Source organism: Alligator mississippiensis, chromosome 2 (assembly GCF_030867095.1).
Source record: "Alligator mississippiensis isolate rAllMis1 chromosome 2, rAllMis1, whole genome shotgun sequence".
NCBI lineage: Eukaryota > Metazoa > Chordata > Crocodylia > Alligatoridae > Alligator > Alligator mississippiensis.
Window position 1 is genome coordinate 276,217,356 of NC_081825.1, and position 15,998 is coordinate 276,233,353.

General features: G+C 45.2%; 1 protein-coding gene across 2 annotated transcripts in view; it reads right to left on the bottom strand.

Moving 5' to 3' along the window:
• Positions 1-15,998, bottom strand: part of ITPK1 (inositol-tetrakisphosphate 1-kinase) — a 230,049-nt gene that overhangs the window by 105,495 nt on the left and 108,556 nt on the right. For both annotated transcript variants that reach the window (XM_059723183.1, XM_014596432.3), the window contains one exon: positions 7,000-7,119. In XM_059723183.1, coding sequence (XP_059579166.1) covers positions 7,000-7,119 — 120 coding nt within the window. The remainder of the gene's footprint in view (positions 1-6,999; positions 7,120-15,998) is intronic.

Consider the following 15,998-nt stretch of genomic DNA (forward strand, 5'->3'; position numbering starts at 1 on the left):
CCAAATTCTATGAGCAGTAGGCATTAGGGCTGTGCGAAACAGCAATGCTCCATTTTGACTTGCATTTTTACGTTTCAACAGAACAGCATTTTGTTTTGAATTTCATTTCGATTCGAAACCATTGTTCTGTTTCATTTTGGCGAAACAGTTTTGTTGTTTTGACGTTTTGCCCATAGGCTATAATGGGGAAGCTTGTAACAGCTTATAACTTTGTCATTTCTGGCCGGATTCAGATTACACGTGCAGGGATGGTAGCCCCTTCTGAGGCCATGAAGCCTGCCAAGTTTCAAGGAGATAGGTGCAGCGGTTTTGGGGAAACTGCACCTCAAGCAGTTTCCCCAAAAGACAAGCAAAACTGGTGACATGGGTGACACTGTGTGTTAAGGCGCAGCAGGGTGAAAGCTGCAGGCATGCTAGTCCCTGCTGAGGCCACAAAGCCCGCCAGCTGTCAAGGAGAGAGGTGCAGGGGCTTCTGGGTTCTGAGGCCCTGCACCTCTAGCTGCTGACAGGCAAAACTTGTGACATGGGTGCTTGTGGGACTGCGTCTGTCTTAGGGCACAGGGGGCGAAAACTGCAGGCCTCCTAGGCCCTGCTGCGGCCATGAAGCCTGCCAGCTTCCAAGGAGATAGGTACAGGGGGAGTCTGGGTTCTGGGGTCCTGCACCCCTAGCTGCTGACAGGCAAAACTGGAACACACAGCTAAGTAACTGACCCCAAGGCAGAAAGCAGGGCAGTTCAAACAACACTGCCCTTTATGCAATTTTTCCATCCCTCCCCCAGAGCACTGGGATTGGAAGAGACTTCAGGGAATGATGACAGCTACTGGCCAGCTACACAGTCAATAAGGAGCACTCTTCTCTCCCCTGCTTCCCCCTCCCTCTCCTAACTTTAGTTTTTGTTTCCCTGCAGGCAAGCCCAGCTTGAGCTTTGAGCTCGAAATGAGTCGAAACAGTGTTGAAACGAAACTGCTGGAGAAATTTCACAAAGCCCTAGTAGGCATCTATTTAAAAATCGGTGAAAAAATGATAGAAACATGGGACTGGAATGGAGCAGAGTTCAGTCTTCTGAGTTCACAGGCAAACGTTTACCCAAAGATTCTAAAGAAGTCATGGCTTCAAACTCTCCACACAGCAACAAGGCACACAACCAGAAACCACAACCAGGAGTACATGCAACATGTCACAAGTAAAAACAGCAGAGATGAGGGTACTGGCAATGCCCTAGTACAGCAATGATGGAGAAGTAACTGGTTAAGATATACTCAGATAACCCTAGGAAAGGAGCAAGTGCCCCAACACTCACCTGCTCCTTAATGAATAAACATTATAGGGGCAAGTCAGATGTTTAGTATTAGAGGAGCAAGTTCCTGCAAGTCAGATTTTTTTTCATGTAAGAATTTGACCAAAGAAAGGAATAGAAAGGAAATTCTTCTTGCAACTCATCAAGTAGCACAAGAATAGTATTTCCTAAAGTATAAAGCTGTCAAATTTGTATTTTTTTTAAAGCTGATCTCAGCAGAATGCTCAATTTCTTACGATGCTGTCTTGAACATGTCTTGAACTCTCTCGGAAAGGAAGCTGTGTCTGTGCTCAAAAGTCACTGATTAACTAATTCCTTTTAAAATTATGAAATCAGCTTTCAGAATACTTACAGGAGGTTTTTTTTAAAAACAAAGGAAAAAACCCATTCTCTGAATACTGTTTTCAACATGAACATGTCTGCATGACTTTGCTGAGGATCTGATCTGTACTGCAAATAGTCAGGGGAGAAATGAATCAAACAGCCTCTCAACAGTATGGAGAACCCAGTCAGAAGAAATAGTAGCTCTGGCACTGCAGAAACCAGCATACTAGAAGAACGGGGGAAAACACCAACCTCTCAACTTTCTTTCAACATGGAAGGGTTGGGATAAACTAACTGGTGGTCAGCTGTGGCAAATCCTTCAGATACAGCATACCTTTCTTTCGGAACGGCAGAAGCTTTAAGATGACAGAATGACATTAGGGGTGAACTGGGTACTGCCCTGTTATTTATGCAATGTAAGAACTACTCAATGATACAATGTCACCATTTTTTGACTGGTTCTCAACCTTTTTTGTACTGGGATTGATTTGCCAAGATCGATGGCTTGATCCAACCAAACACCATTGGCCCTGCCAGTGCCTGACCCACAGTCCCCTGCCCCCACTTTCAGGGCCTGCTGGCACACCTCACCTCCAAGCCACAGCCCCCCCGGGCCTTGCTGGTGCCCCTCACTCCCAATCTGCTGTCACCTGCCCCCCCCTAGCCCTGGCAGAGGGGGCCCCCAGCTGCCTCCATCCTACTCAAGCTGCTTGCGCTCTAGCAAGTGCCAGCCCCTGCATATGGGCTCTGGCCTTATGCCATTGGCCCAGGCATGAAATTCTCCACTGCAAAGGACTGCCCCTGCCTCCTTCTCCCGCTCTCCCTGCCCTGCTGCAGCTCCACACCCTGCCACTGTCCACATACAACCCACTCCCCACCAGTCCTCCAGACAATCCCCTGGATCTCCATCCCCTGCTCCCCATACTTAACTGCATCCAGCGACTGGGGTCGCTCCCACGACCTGACCTCACTACGATAGAGATATAAAATTTCTGGAAATTTTGAAGTCATGGGGAAAAAAAAATGTTTTTTTTCCTGTTTCTTTCAGAAAAAAAATGGGAATTTTGAGGGAAATTGAAATATATGCAATACTTATTTTCTTAGCACCTTTTACTGATCTAAATTCACTTTGCTACTTTAAGAACATAAAATGTATCATAAAACTTACTTTGCTCATAAAATTATCATGTTTGGTATATTTATTAAAATTTAAAAGTATAGTTTATTCAGACAATAATTACAAATTTACTAATTGAATGTATTTAAAAATGTTTTTAATTTTTGTTACAAATGGAGCTACAAGCTGCTGAACTCCAAAGAACTTAGCAGCTCTTAGTTTTTGCTAGTTTATGGGAAGCAGGCAAAGATTAATGTTGAAAATAGAAGAAACCGTCAACAACATAGTAAAACAAATAATGTTGTTATGTATTCTAGACTTAGTCTCCTCCACAGTGTCAAGCAGATACATAAAGCACTTTTTTAGAAAAAGAGCTGAGGGAAAAAAAGGGAAAAAACCCCAAGACTCATTGAATACAAATTTTGCTACATGAAACTTTGTCTAATCAGTCTCATTTTCTAAGCTATCACTATCAGCAGTTTCTGCTTCTTTTGATCCTTCATTTTTATGATCTTCATGGACTTCTGAAAACTGAAGATTTGCCCAGACTGAGACAAGCTTCTCTACTCCTTCACATGTTAGTTTATTTCTTGATTTGGTGCATTTCCAAACATAGACCAGTTCCTTTCACATGCTGGAGAAGATGGAGAAATCTGAAGTCTTTCACTTTTCTTTCTTCTGTACTTGTAAGCAGAGATACACTTAAGATTCTTAAAAACAGTTGATTTCATCTAGGCCGTTTGGTAAGAAATGTCTGACAAGAGTGCACTGTCTGATTCAGATGCAGCAATTGCTGAAGAAATTGGCTTTAGCTCTCAGGGAATTCTGCAGCTGAACCCAGAAGACATCCTCAATAAGTACAGTGTTCCTTACACTTCTGCATACTTTAAGATCCTCAATTCTTACTGGTTCTTGAAGAGTTCGTTTTTTCAGTAAACTTTCAAATGAGATCACCACTCCACCCCATCTAGTTATACTACAGAGTTTGAGTGTCACTATTTCATTCTTTGCATTCTTTTCTTCCTGCTTCTTCTTAAAGACTGCAGCTACAATAAGAATAGCTTTTACATGTTTTATAACTTCTTTTGCTCTTTTATAGGTTTTTTGCAGAACATCCAATTTCATGATGTCATTAAGCAGCAAGTTTAGCCCATGGGATGCACATCCTACTGCAGTAATGTGGATATTTATCCATTATGATCTTCCATGCTGCTTTCATGTTACTTGCATTGTCAGGCAGCAAAGCAAATACTTTACCACTCTCAATCTTCTGTAGGACTTCACATATTTTACTACTGATATACTCTGCAGTATGTCTGTTCTCTCTTGTTTCAATGCTTCTGTAAAAAACTGGTTGAGGTGTTATTAACACAAAGTTTATGATTCCTTCTTCCCGCACACATATCCATCTGTAACAGGGACTCAGGTGGAAGCCCTGTTACTGAAACAATTTCAGGCATGACTGACCCGACGCACTCCACCAGGTGAAGGGGATCACACACCCGGGGCAAAGCAGGGTGATTAGCCCTCCACGGCTGGTATATATCCAGCAGCGGGACATATCCAGTTTGCCTTCGGGCATGAGGGGGCAGACTAGAGGCTACCGAGACCCCAGAAGACGAGGAAGACTAGGAGGCCGCCTGGTGATCTAGGGGGAATGCCGAGACCATGGGACTCAGGACGACACGATCACTCAACTGAGACAAGCTACGTACCTGGGAATCTCAGCAGCTCCGGCAAGTGTGGGGAAGAGCCGGGGCTTCATGGAACGGCTCAGCGGGGGAATTCCGGGTGAAGACAGTCACTCTGGGATGATGGGCAGGCAGGAGGAGCGCGCATAAGCCCCCGAACCCTTGGGACCAGCTATGATGCCGAAACCAGTGGTGCAGCAGGCGGTGGAGCAGCCAGGACCACTCCTGGCACGAGGCAGACACAAAAGACGCGGAGAATGCGTCTCGCTAACAAGGCAATTAACGATAGAAGCGGTAACCACTACAATTTATCTGTAAGATGTCTGCTGTCTAGTTACCTTAAATCGGCAACACAGACTCTCCTTGGTAATTAAGTAATTAGCGAGGCTATTGCTACTGTGCAACACCCTGCTGGGAAATAAAGCAACCCTGTGAAAAGTTACCAACTGGGTGGCGGTAGTGATTCCTAGCCCAGAAAGATCATTGATACCCTCTTCTTTTCTTAAGTTGTGGCAGGAGAGTCTGGAGGAAGGTAGGGCTAAGATCCTTCACCCGCTCACACCATCCATCTGTAAGTACTGAAAGACACAGTGCTTTGTTGATTTTTTCCTTGCACAGATTGCATTATATGTTCATAATCTGACTCTAAAAAAGGCCTGCTCAAAGAATGTCTTCTGGGCAAACAATATGATGGTCTTAGTAATTTAAAAGCTTCTTGCCAGTATGTATTTTCAGTTATTGACAATGGCATCCCAGAAGAATACACTGCTCTTGCAAGAACTTGGTCAATTTTTTCCTGATCTTCAAGTGTCATCTTGTCTACATATGAAACTATCGAGTCTTTTGTATACAGTTGGTTGCAATCTTTGGTTACTTGAGGATGCTGACTGTGCAACCCTTTGTAATGCTGATGTTATAGAAGAACCTGCAGCAGTAGGAGGACTTCTGCAGCAAGAACACTGGAAAGAGCTACTTGCACTTTCATCATCATGATCTACCTCCTCCTCACTTATACCCATGAAGGATTTTTTAATGTCTGTAGGACACTTCTTACATACAGGAATGTGTTTGGTCATCCTAGTAGCATTTGGAAATGCATATTTCATTTGACAGTATTTGCAAACTCCCATTTTTTTCTCAGAATAACTTGCAGCGTGGAAATGCTTCCACATGGTAGAAGTTGGTTGCACCATTTTGCTGAGGGAGAAAAAAGAAAAATGTAATTTAGTGGCTAGCTTGCATATATAAACACTAAGCTACAGCATGTACAAATTTAGTAATGGATGGAGAAAAGGCCTCCTCAGAGTTAACTGTGAACAATTTCCCTGCCCTGCAGGCCTCACCTCACTGCTAAGGTTGGGCTATTTGTTACAAAACATCAGATTAGTAGAAATTCAATTATGAATTGCATAGGTTATGAAAATATGCTAATGAAGCTAAAATAGTTTAATATACTGAATGCAGAGAAATTTAAACTCTTACCTTTCAATAAAGAAGTATACTTTCTTTCAGCTCTTTTGTGCTGTTTCTGTACTTCTGTGACTCTCAAGGTCACAGGGCCAGGAAGAGGCAGGTTCCTTCCAACTCCAAAACTTTTAGACTTGCTTCGTCTCCTCTCCTGAGGCTTTTGAGCAAGCAGGGCAATAAGCTCCTTGTTTCTAATCTCTACAGGAACGAACGGATGCTGCTGCCAGTGTCCACTCCCACTCCTTTGAGGCCTAGTCAGGAGGACCTCTAGATCAAAAGTCAACAACAGAGGAAGTCCACAAGCAAAGGCAGCACTGAATCCTTCTTCCTTCTCTTGTGAAAGTGGCAGTGCCCCCTGGGGGCAGAAATGCATCTTGCTCTTGCATTTGAGAGTTGTACTGTACTGCTTGTCCTCGGTGCACAGGAATTGTAATGATCTGATACAGTAGATAGTCTTACATAAAAGTCTTCCTATTACATAGTTATTACAAAATATTTTGGGGGAGTAAAAGGTAGCAATATATGAACACCTTGTCTTGACCATTTTATTCATCATTCTAAAAGTAAATATTTCATAAGAGGCTTTTTAAAAATTTTCAGTTTTTCCCCAAAAATTGGAAGTCCTCGGGGGGGGGGGGGGGGGGGGATGGAAAAACACCCTCGGTTTTTTTCCCCAATTTTTTATGGGTTCTCTCTCTAGGCCTTCACATCTCTACTCTATGCTGGCCATATGCATTTGCACGTGCAGACACACATGCACCCACTGCCTCCAATCATCCCAAGCAGCTGCTTGCAGGATGGAATGCTGGTCAGCCTGCAAGAGGAAACCCAGGCTTTCACAGGTTTTTCTGGGGACTTGCTCACAACCCTTTCAAATATTCTTGCAACCGACTTTTGGGTCATGACCCACTGGTCTAGATCAGTGACTCTCAACCATTAAGCCCATTTTTCTCATCACTCTCAGCCACCAAGGAGCAGAATACCAGGAACCGTTTTAGTCAAGGATCCCTAACTTCATGAGAACTGGCAGCTCCAAGATCCTATTCCTGCTCAGGCTCATCCCCACCGAGGTATACAAAGGCCATGTAAAAGGAACACTCACCTGGAACCTGTGAACCAACTCCAATGACTGGCTGTCATTTTGGTCTGCTTCAAGGATGACGTCTGTCAGTTTATGTATGATCACATCCAGTGGGCCCTCAATTGGTTTAGTGAGGTCAAGCTGAATGAATAAAACAAAGAGAAACCTTTATTAATAAAAGCCCAGATTCAAGGCCTTTTCCTCCCCACATCCGTGTTTTCAATTCCCAGTATCCCCAAAGTGTGGGGATCACTGGGCCATCACTGTTAGTATTTAGCTTCAAATTTACTGGTAGACTTTTTCAATCACTTCCCCTTAGAAACCCATGGAAAATGCATTTCCTGGGCTGCCCAAAAGGTTCTACTTTTCACGGAGAATAGTAACAGGTTATAGCCATTACCAATATGCAAGACCACCACATTCAAATTGCCTCTGCAAACCCACTTGGTACTGCCAAAGATGGAAGGAATGAGTCTATGCTATTCATTCATATTTTTAAAGGAACGTTTGCACCCAGCTGTATTTTTCTCTTCGCTGATTAACCACAGGGAACAATGCCCAGTTTTAACACTTGATACGACAGAAGTGTTGTAGGGCAGGTGAATACCACAGCAGGAGCAGGCCCAGGTTTGGATAGCCCTACATATGCCCCAGTCACCTATTCCCACTTGCACCCTCCAAACACACAACTGCAGTAAACAGTCTCTGGGGACCACTCCCAAGACCCTGGCCTCTGGCAGGCATTAGAGCAGCTGTATCTGCACCAGCCTATTTCTGTGTCTAGAGTTTATGAGAAGGAGCAGGGGGGCAGGGCCATCTTGGCCAGGGCATACAACTACTGCGGCATAGATGTGCCCTATTAATGCTAAGTTATTAAAATGCTTTGGAAATGTTACTGTGTATAAATCCTAGGCAGTCTCATGTGCCAAGCACTATAACAGATTGTCCCTATTGGCAATCAACTACACTACAAGAGACTGCAGCTATTCAGTTGACCATGCAACCCATTACCGCTCGTGACATTCATGTATGTTTTGCTTGGAAACCCATAACAAGAATGGCTTTATCTAGGATGCACAAGAGTTCTTCATCATAAACCAAAGCCAACACATACTCTTATTGTTGCCACCATCCTCCTCTACATTACTGCTATTCCTTTTAGCCTACTACACATACACGCACTTACAATCTAAAGCTAGGGCTCATCTTCACCGCTGTATTAATTCAAGCTATAAATTCAAGTTTTACTGTAACCCAACTCTCACCCACGCACACAAGTTTCTGGAGATAAGCTTTAAGCTTCAGCAAAGTGGCTTCAGTGGGGTGGATTAGACCTCAAGCAAGTTTCCTAATGCTCAAACTGGTAACATGATGGGGACATGATGGCTCACACTACAGCACCGTACTGGATGTAGCTAGAGCACTTTCACAGGGCATTTACTCTCTCTCACTTAAGCGAGGCTAAGCCAAAGGAAGGAATTCTAATATAATCAAACTAACTGTTGTAGTGAAGACATGCCTATCTGGAAAACCAGTTCCTCAGAAGAAACCTCCTATGTTTCTCAACTAAAATATCACACACTTCTATATGCACAGTGACAAATCAACGCTGTTTAGAATACTGCATCCTAGAAAGCTTGGAAATACAACTCAGTACAATTAAAGCTACTGTCCTGATCTGTAACCATTTTATGCTGGAAGTTTACGTAATGCAGAAACCTTCAAAATGAACACACAAGGCATAATAGAGTCGAAAGACAGATGACAAAGGGTGCTTTAGCTGTGGTTGGAGAAGAATGCCACTGCAGGTCCTGAGCTGGGAAACGTGCTTAAAATTTACTTCAGGTGACTAGTCCAGTAGTTGCATCAAAAACAATGGGGCTATTAACAACAGTAAAATGAAGCACATGGTATTTGCAGGACTGGGACCCAAACAAGGTGAGATACTGTTTAGTCCAGGACTCCCACTGAAGCAGCTGCTACATTTCTGTCACAGTGCAGGAGTAGGGTTACCATACATCTGGGTTTTCCCAGACACGTCCTCTTTTTGGATTCTCCAATCTGCATCCGGGCAGTTTTTTAAACTATGATCAAATGTCTGGGATTTTGGTCAGCTTAGCATCAAAGTTTTTCCTGAACTTCCCCGCTATCACTAGGGGAAGTTGTCTGGGTGCTAGGCTTGCAGTAGGGCAAGGGAGGTCAGTGAGGCACCTAAGCCCTCCAGCGGGGGAGGGGAGGTCCTTCAGGGGCAGCGGGAAGCTGCATGGCCAGCTCGGCAGCACCGGGGCCCGGGCCAGTGCCTGTGCTTGCAGGGGTGGTGCAGTAGACAGCAGGTTGGGAGTGAGGGGCAGCAGCAGGGTTGTGGCTTGGGAGTGAGGGACAGGAGCAAGGCATGGTCATATACGGTCCCCCTCCCACAATCATATTACCTCCCTCCCCCCACTGAAAGGCCAACTCTTTTGAAACTAGAAATATATAACCCTCCACTGCCTGGTGCAATAAGCAGCCCCTGCGAGCAGGAGGAGGGGGTAGAAGGCAGCCAAGAGCTGGAGCCAGAGTTCTATGACCTGGGCAGAAGCCGCCGGGCTGAAGCTCAGACCCAGCTGGAGCAGCGCTGCATGGTGCAGCAGGAGCAGGAGCCACAGCTGGAGGTGAGGGGAACAGAACAGCCCTGCTCAGTCCTGCCAAAGCACAGCGTCTCCTTGCCTCCAGCGGCGGCTCCCTCCTCCTGCCACTCTGGGTGGGTGGAAGCTTCAGCCTGACTTCTGCCCAGCACATGGAAATCCAGCCCCAGCTCTCGGCTGCCTTCTACCCATTCCACCCGCCTGCAGGGGCTGCTCCTTGCATCAGGCAAGTAGAGTGGTTGGAAGGTGTCCAGGAGCTAGACAGAAGCTGTCAGGCTAAAGCTGCCCGCCCAAGCAGTGCCCCAGTGGCAGGGGCAGCAACAGGAGCAGGAGCAGCAGCAGCTGGAGACGAGGAAAGTAGAACAGCCCCACCAGCCCTGGCCAGCACACAGCTTGTGGTGCAGCTGCCACGTACTGCACAGGACAAGCGGTGGCATGGCCGCTGCAGGCACACAAGCCCCTGTGAGTGGCTGTTGGCCTCTGGCCCAGCTGGCACCGCCTAGCTGGCCTGGGCAGCTCACTGACCAGGCAGCCACCACCCGTGCTGCCAGACTGGGCTGTCACTGAGCTGCAGCCAGCTGGCAAGGGTCCTGTCCCCACAGCCCCACTAGGCCATTCCCAGCCAGCTGCAGTTCCATGACAGCCCTGCCCAGACAGGGTGCAAGGAGCCAGGAGCAATCTGGCAGCCCCAGTCCAAGCCGCAGCCCACTGGGAAGGGCTTGGCCCGTGGCCCAGCCCGTGCTGGCCCCTCTGCATCTACCCTCAGGCCCAACCAACTCAGCCCCACAGTCCCAGCCACAGCTGCACGTGAGGCAGGTGGATGGCAGGGCCATGGCAGCTGGCTCTGGCTATGCCCCCTACCCCTGCTCTGGCCAGAGTAGAGGGGTGGGGCCAGCCCTGCTCTCTGGAGCAGAGAGCCCAGCCCAGCCCTGCAGAGCATGCTGAGGGACCCCAATTTAACTTAAACCAGGAAGGGGTCTAGGACAGAAGTTCCAAAAACCAGTTTGACACAAATCATATAAGTTTGATACTACATTCAACCAGGTTCATCTTAAACCAGTTTCAGCCATTTTGAAACTAGTTTATGTGCACTGAACTTCTGTTCTGTTTCAGGTTTAAACCGGTTTCTGATCACTTAAACTAGTTTGTGTGTAACTGCTGTCCCTAGCCCAAGTCAACACACTAATCAAGTTTACTCTGTCTAGAAATTGAATGCTTGCTAGGTCACATTAACCAGCAATTTTAGGAGGAAGAACAGCATCTACATTTCAACTACACAAGTCTGTGGTTTCATCCACTATTACATGATCCTGAAGATCATACTGTTTGCAAAAGTAAGATCTCTGTGTTCTGGTCTGAACTGCAGAAGGTAAACATTTCTGAGTTATGCAGGATTTGGAAGAGTTCCACCTTCCTTTGTATATTGGCATAGAAAATCTTTTAAAAATGAAGCCTTTTTAAGAGGAATATCAGCTCCAGTAACAAGCCTGACAAAGCCTCGCACAAACTTTCTGATGATCCTCTACTGCAACAAACAAGGAGTTAGTGTTTGTCATCAGCTGGAATCAGAGACCTCCTGCTTCCTGTTTCTTTCTTCAAGTGCCCCTTGCATTTGACCTGATTGCCCAAAGGTTTGGTTTCAAATAGAGTCAACGCTATAGCAACAAGAGAGAAAACAAGGTTTATCAGCAGCGGATTGAAAAACAGTTGAGCAAACACCTCCAGTGTATTTATCTGTGGTGTTCCTATTCTTTCTGATAATGTTTATTAGCATATATGAATATTACCTAGAAGAAATTTGCTTCAATTACCCAGCAAAATGCAGTAAATCGATGACGAAGGAATACAGAGCAAAACCTGTTAATGTGTAGCAAATGCCAAATACCAAGACTATGCTTTCCAAGCTCTACAAATCTGTGGGCTGAAGAAAGCAGTAACTGCTGAACTTGCACATACAGAAATGCAAAGTTGCAACTAGAATGTTGGTCCTTTGACATAAATACAGGTCTGGAATTATAAATACAGATCTGTACCCTTGGTCTTTAATTGCAGGTCTCTCCAGCTTATATTTCCAATACAGAGAATTTGTCCAAAATCCTTGTGCAGAACATTGGGCGATTCTTCTATGGTCTGCAAAGGGACAAATGCCCAGCTAAATTCCATGGCCAACTGCAATCTTGCATGCGTGGGTTTCTGAAAGCAGCGTTTAAAAATAAAACTAGGACCACGTGAAGAAATGAGGATCTGTTCATTTAAAAACAGACCCAAACTGCAAGTGCAGGATTTAGCAAAAGAAGCAATATGATTTTTCTAAATGAATACAAATACAGTTTTGTACAATCTCTTTGAAAGTGCTTTTAGCACATGACACAGTCAACTGCATTTCAGAGCCTGGCTTAATGGGATTTGTTGGGTTTTTTGGTTTGTTTTTTTTTTTAAACAATCCGTCTTGGAAAGAGTTCTTAGATTATTTGAGTGAAACTATATTGATGCCATCCTGTTCTCAGCCATGGGCAGACCCTGACTTCATTTATGCCCTTGTGACTTATGGTTAGGGCTTCCCCCTTTATGATTTTTCCTCATTTTCCTCTCAAAGCATTTATCTGTACAATTGGATTAATACACCCATTGTTTCAACATCTTGTTCCTAATCACCAAATGTAGAACAACCCCTCAACGCAAATGCTGCATTGTTAAGAATGGTTTGTTTTTTTTTAATTTGACCTTATGTTTTGTAGCGATGAAACAGGAGTTTATGACCTTTGTATGATAATAGTGCAGCCAAGGGAGGGAAAACCTGTATGAACTAAGGGTGAATATTGCGTCAGAGGGCAGAGAGGATCAAAAAAGCTGGGCGTCTGAATCCTCTAAGAGGATATCATAACAATCTTCCATGACAGCTTCTGCTACACTTCTGACATTCACCCAAATACAAGAGAAATTGTTCTGAAGCAAAGAGTTAGTCCATTTAACTTTTCACCCCATGGAGGATGGTCTATACCAGGAACATATTTCCATAAACTGCAGAATCAGAACTCTCTGCACTGGCAATTTAAATGTTCTCTGGCACTGAAGCACTCCCTGCTCTGAACAGGACATACAGCACCAGCCTGAGTTGGCCTTTTGTGTCTCAGTTCCAAAGGCTGTATATGGTATTCCCCATACAGATCTGCTGTAGGCTGTTCAATTAAAGCTGCACTGACCCAGAAACATTTGGATTTTATTTCAGGTTTGAGAATTATCTAAGCCCACCAAGTCTCAGCTTTCAGACTGTTAGTCCTTCCAAGGCAATTTTATACTCTGCATCTTCACTGCATTTTGTTTTAAAATCCTTTTGATATCAATGTACCCTCTTCTGCTCTGCAAAACATTTAGTCTTGGCGTACATCAAGGAAATGAGTCATCAGAAAACACTAATGAGTTTTGGGTTAAGCTGGTAAACCTCAAACCTGCAAGAAACCAAATGTTTAAGCATGGGTATGCCTTGCTCCCTCCACCAGCTTTGGGCTAGGGATAGAAGTTACACACACACCAGTTTAAGTTATCAGAAACTGGTTTAAACTTGTAACAGAACAGAAGTTTGGTGCATATACACCAGTTTCAAAATGGCTGAAACTGGTTTAAGATAAACCTAGTTGAATGTAGTATCAGACTTAACTGATTTGTGTTAAACCAGTTTATGGAACTTGTGTCCCAGACCCCTTTCTGATTCAAAGTTAAATCACAGTCCCACCCAGCATCCTAGTAGGCTTTCCAGCCCTGGGCTGTGCTGTGCTGTCTGCTCCAGCAGAGATGAGTTGAGGGGGATGGGGAGGCAGGAACTACCCCCCTCCTCCCCCCAGGCAAACCCTGTCTGGGGTCAGGAAAGGGGGTTAAAGCTTCCCTTCCCCCAAGTACAGAGATGCCCTGCCCTGCTAAAAACTTACTGCTGGCTGCAACTGTAGACTACAAATCCCAGAGGCACCTGGAAGCAGGAAGAGGAAGTGATGAGAAACTCTGCAAAGTCTTGCTGCTATGATTCTGGACTGCAAATCCCAGAGACCTTGGGGGCAGCAGGAAGAGGAAGCAAACAGCCCATGCTGGCTGCATGCCAGAGAACCATGCTCTAGCACCCCCTGGCTTCTGGCCTCAGCTATTGCAGGTACGTGGCTGCATTTCCCAAATCAAAAGTGAATGTCTGCCCAGTTGTTTACACATTTAATCTGTACAGTTTAGACTAACCTGCAAAGGCTGAATTCATTCAGTATTAGGCTTTTTGACTGTCTGTACTTAGCCTTAGAGAGAACAGCTTTTAAAAGTCTCCTCTAGCAGAGGGGAAGGGGCAGAAAATTTGCAAAACACAACTTTTTTTCTTTCCCTGTTGTCGGAAATAAAATTAATGGAGATAAAATTTACTTCAGTTTTACTACAAGGACATTTTTGATTTTTTGGCAAAGAGAAATTCATCAGAAAACTGTTTTATGTATTCAGAGGCTCTTGATGGTGTCTAAAGATTATCCAAAGTTAGAGCAACTGAGTATATAAGTTCCATCTCCCGTCTGCTCTTTGGTGCATAAAGCAAAATTGAAAAGATGCAAAAACAATGAATGGTCTGATACAGCACTTGTCTGTATATCCCCATGCCCTATGAATCCCTGAACTTTGTCTTGGGGTTCAGTCACTTCAGGTGTAATATATTCCTGCAGTTTCCTAAACATTTGACAGCATCAACCCATATACTCCATCAGCTGAGAAAGCACTTGCAGAAACTACAGGGTGAATTTTAACTGCAAGCAAAAGTGATGTTAGGAATAAGAGCCAGAATAAACAGAGGAGGGGTAACTAAACCTTTATTAAGGGATGCAAGGGGAAAGATACCAGCTTATCAGGCAGGAGCATAGGCAGATCTCTTAACACACATACCCCTCCTTTTGTCCAGAACAGGGGTTTCCAAACTCTGGCACATGTACGCCTGGGTGTACACAAGGTGTCTCTGGGGGGGGTACACAGGAGAAACTACGCAGTGCCAAATTTAATCTTCATTATAATAACTGGCATTTAAGGGGTTAAAATAAATACCACTATGTATGCTGGTACATGGGCAGCTGGTAAATCTGGAAGAGGGTACACAATAAGAAAAAAAAAAATGGGAACCTCTGACCTAGAATATTTCAAGAACTAAAATAGGTCTTCTCAACCAACTAACAAGGTCAGAAAGTGCTCTCTGTCTTCCTACTACAAAACCAGCTCAACTATTCAGCACCTGCTGCTGCTGTTAAACGAGCCAAAGGGCACTGAGTGAGAACTAGATGAATATAAACCTTTCTTTGTGAGGATAACAGGAGCAGCAGGCTGATCCCACTGCAAAGAGCCAATACAAACCAACCTATTGCAGGCTGCAATGCAAAAGAATGAAAAAGTTCACTATCAGGATCCTTTCCGTCCTTCCCTCCCTCCCTTGCTACTTTCCCCAGGACTGAATTAACTTGTCCTTAAAGTTCTGTTGCAACAGCAGAGATCTCAGAAAGGAAATCCCCTATGGTGTGGAGCCTTCCCCCGCCCTCCCCTCAACTGCCTGGCTGGCTAGAGAAGCAAACACCTTAGCATTAACAGCAGCAGTGATGTCAGCCTCAGAGAAACTCTTTCCAATGAGAAGAAAATCCAAGTGGAAAATACCACTTTTTCACACTTCACAGAATGAAAGAGATTTAAGACTAACACCCATTTCAACAGATAGTTCTTTTTTTCCTACAGAACCAGTCTCTTTTGTACTGTTCTGTCCAGTCTAGTTTTAAAGGTTACCATTAAGGCCAAGTACAGACATTCAAAAAGCCCAAGCCTGAATTGATTCAGTCTTTGCAGGTTAGTCTAACCTGCTTAGATTGAACCGAGAAGCAACTGAATAGTGGCCAGAAGGCTGGAGGGAAGATGAGCTGGGGAGGAAAGGCAGGGGGGCCATGACTGGCCCTGGCAAGCTGTTGAGCATGGCTAGGGAAGGGTTTAAACCCTCATTTGGGCCTGCACAGACCCCAGCCGGTGTGTGCCTGGATAGGGAGGAAGGATGCAGCCCTTGCATGTTTGTCCCTGGGAGGAAGGAGGGGCATGGCCAGACACCAGCTGAGGCAATGCCTCAGGTGAAGGGGAGGAAGGGAGGGGATTAAAGCTCCATGTCCGCCCTCTCCTATGGGCATAGGGACCCCAGCTGGGGTCTGCCCATCTTCCCCCCCCAACCACTGGCTGCTTGTGTGGCAGGGGGCATGGCCAGAGCTAGCCCAGGCAGCAGTCTCAGGGAAATGGGAGGGAAGAAAGGGGATTAAATCCCATCTCCCTCCACTCCTACTGGCATGGCGACTACAGCTCCCCCCCACCCCCTGCTGGCCACTCGTGCAGTGGGGGGCATGGCTGAGGGGAGACGGG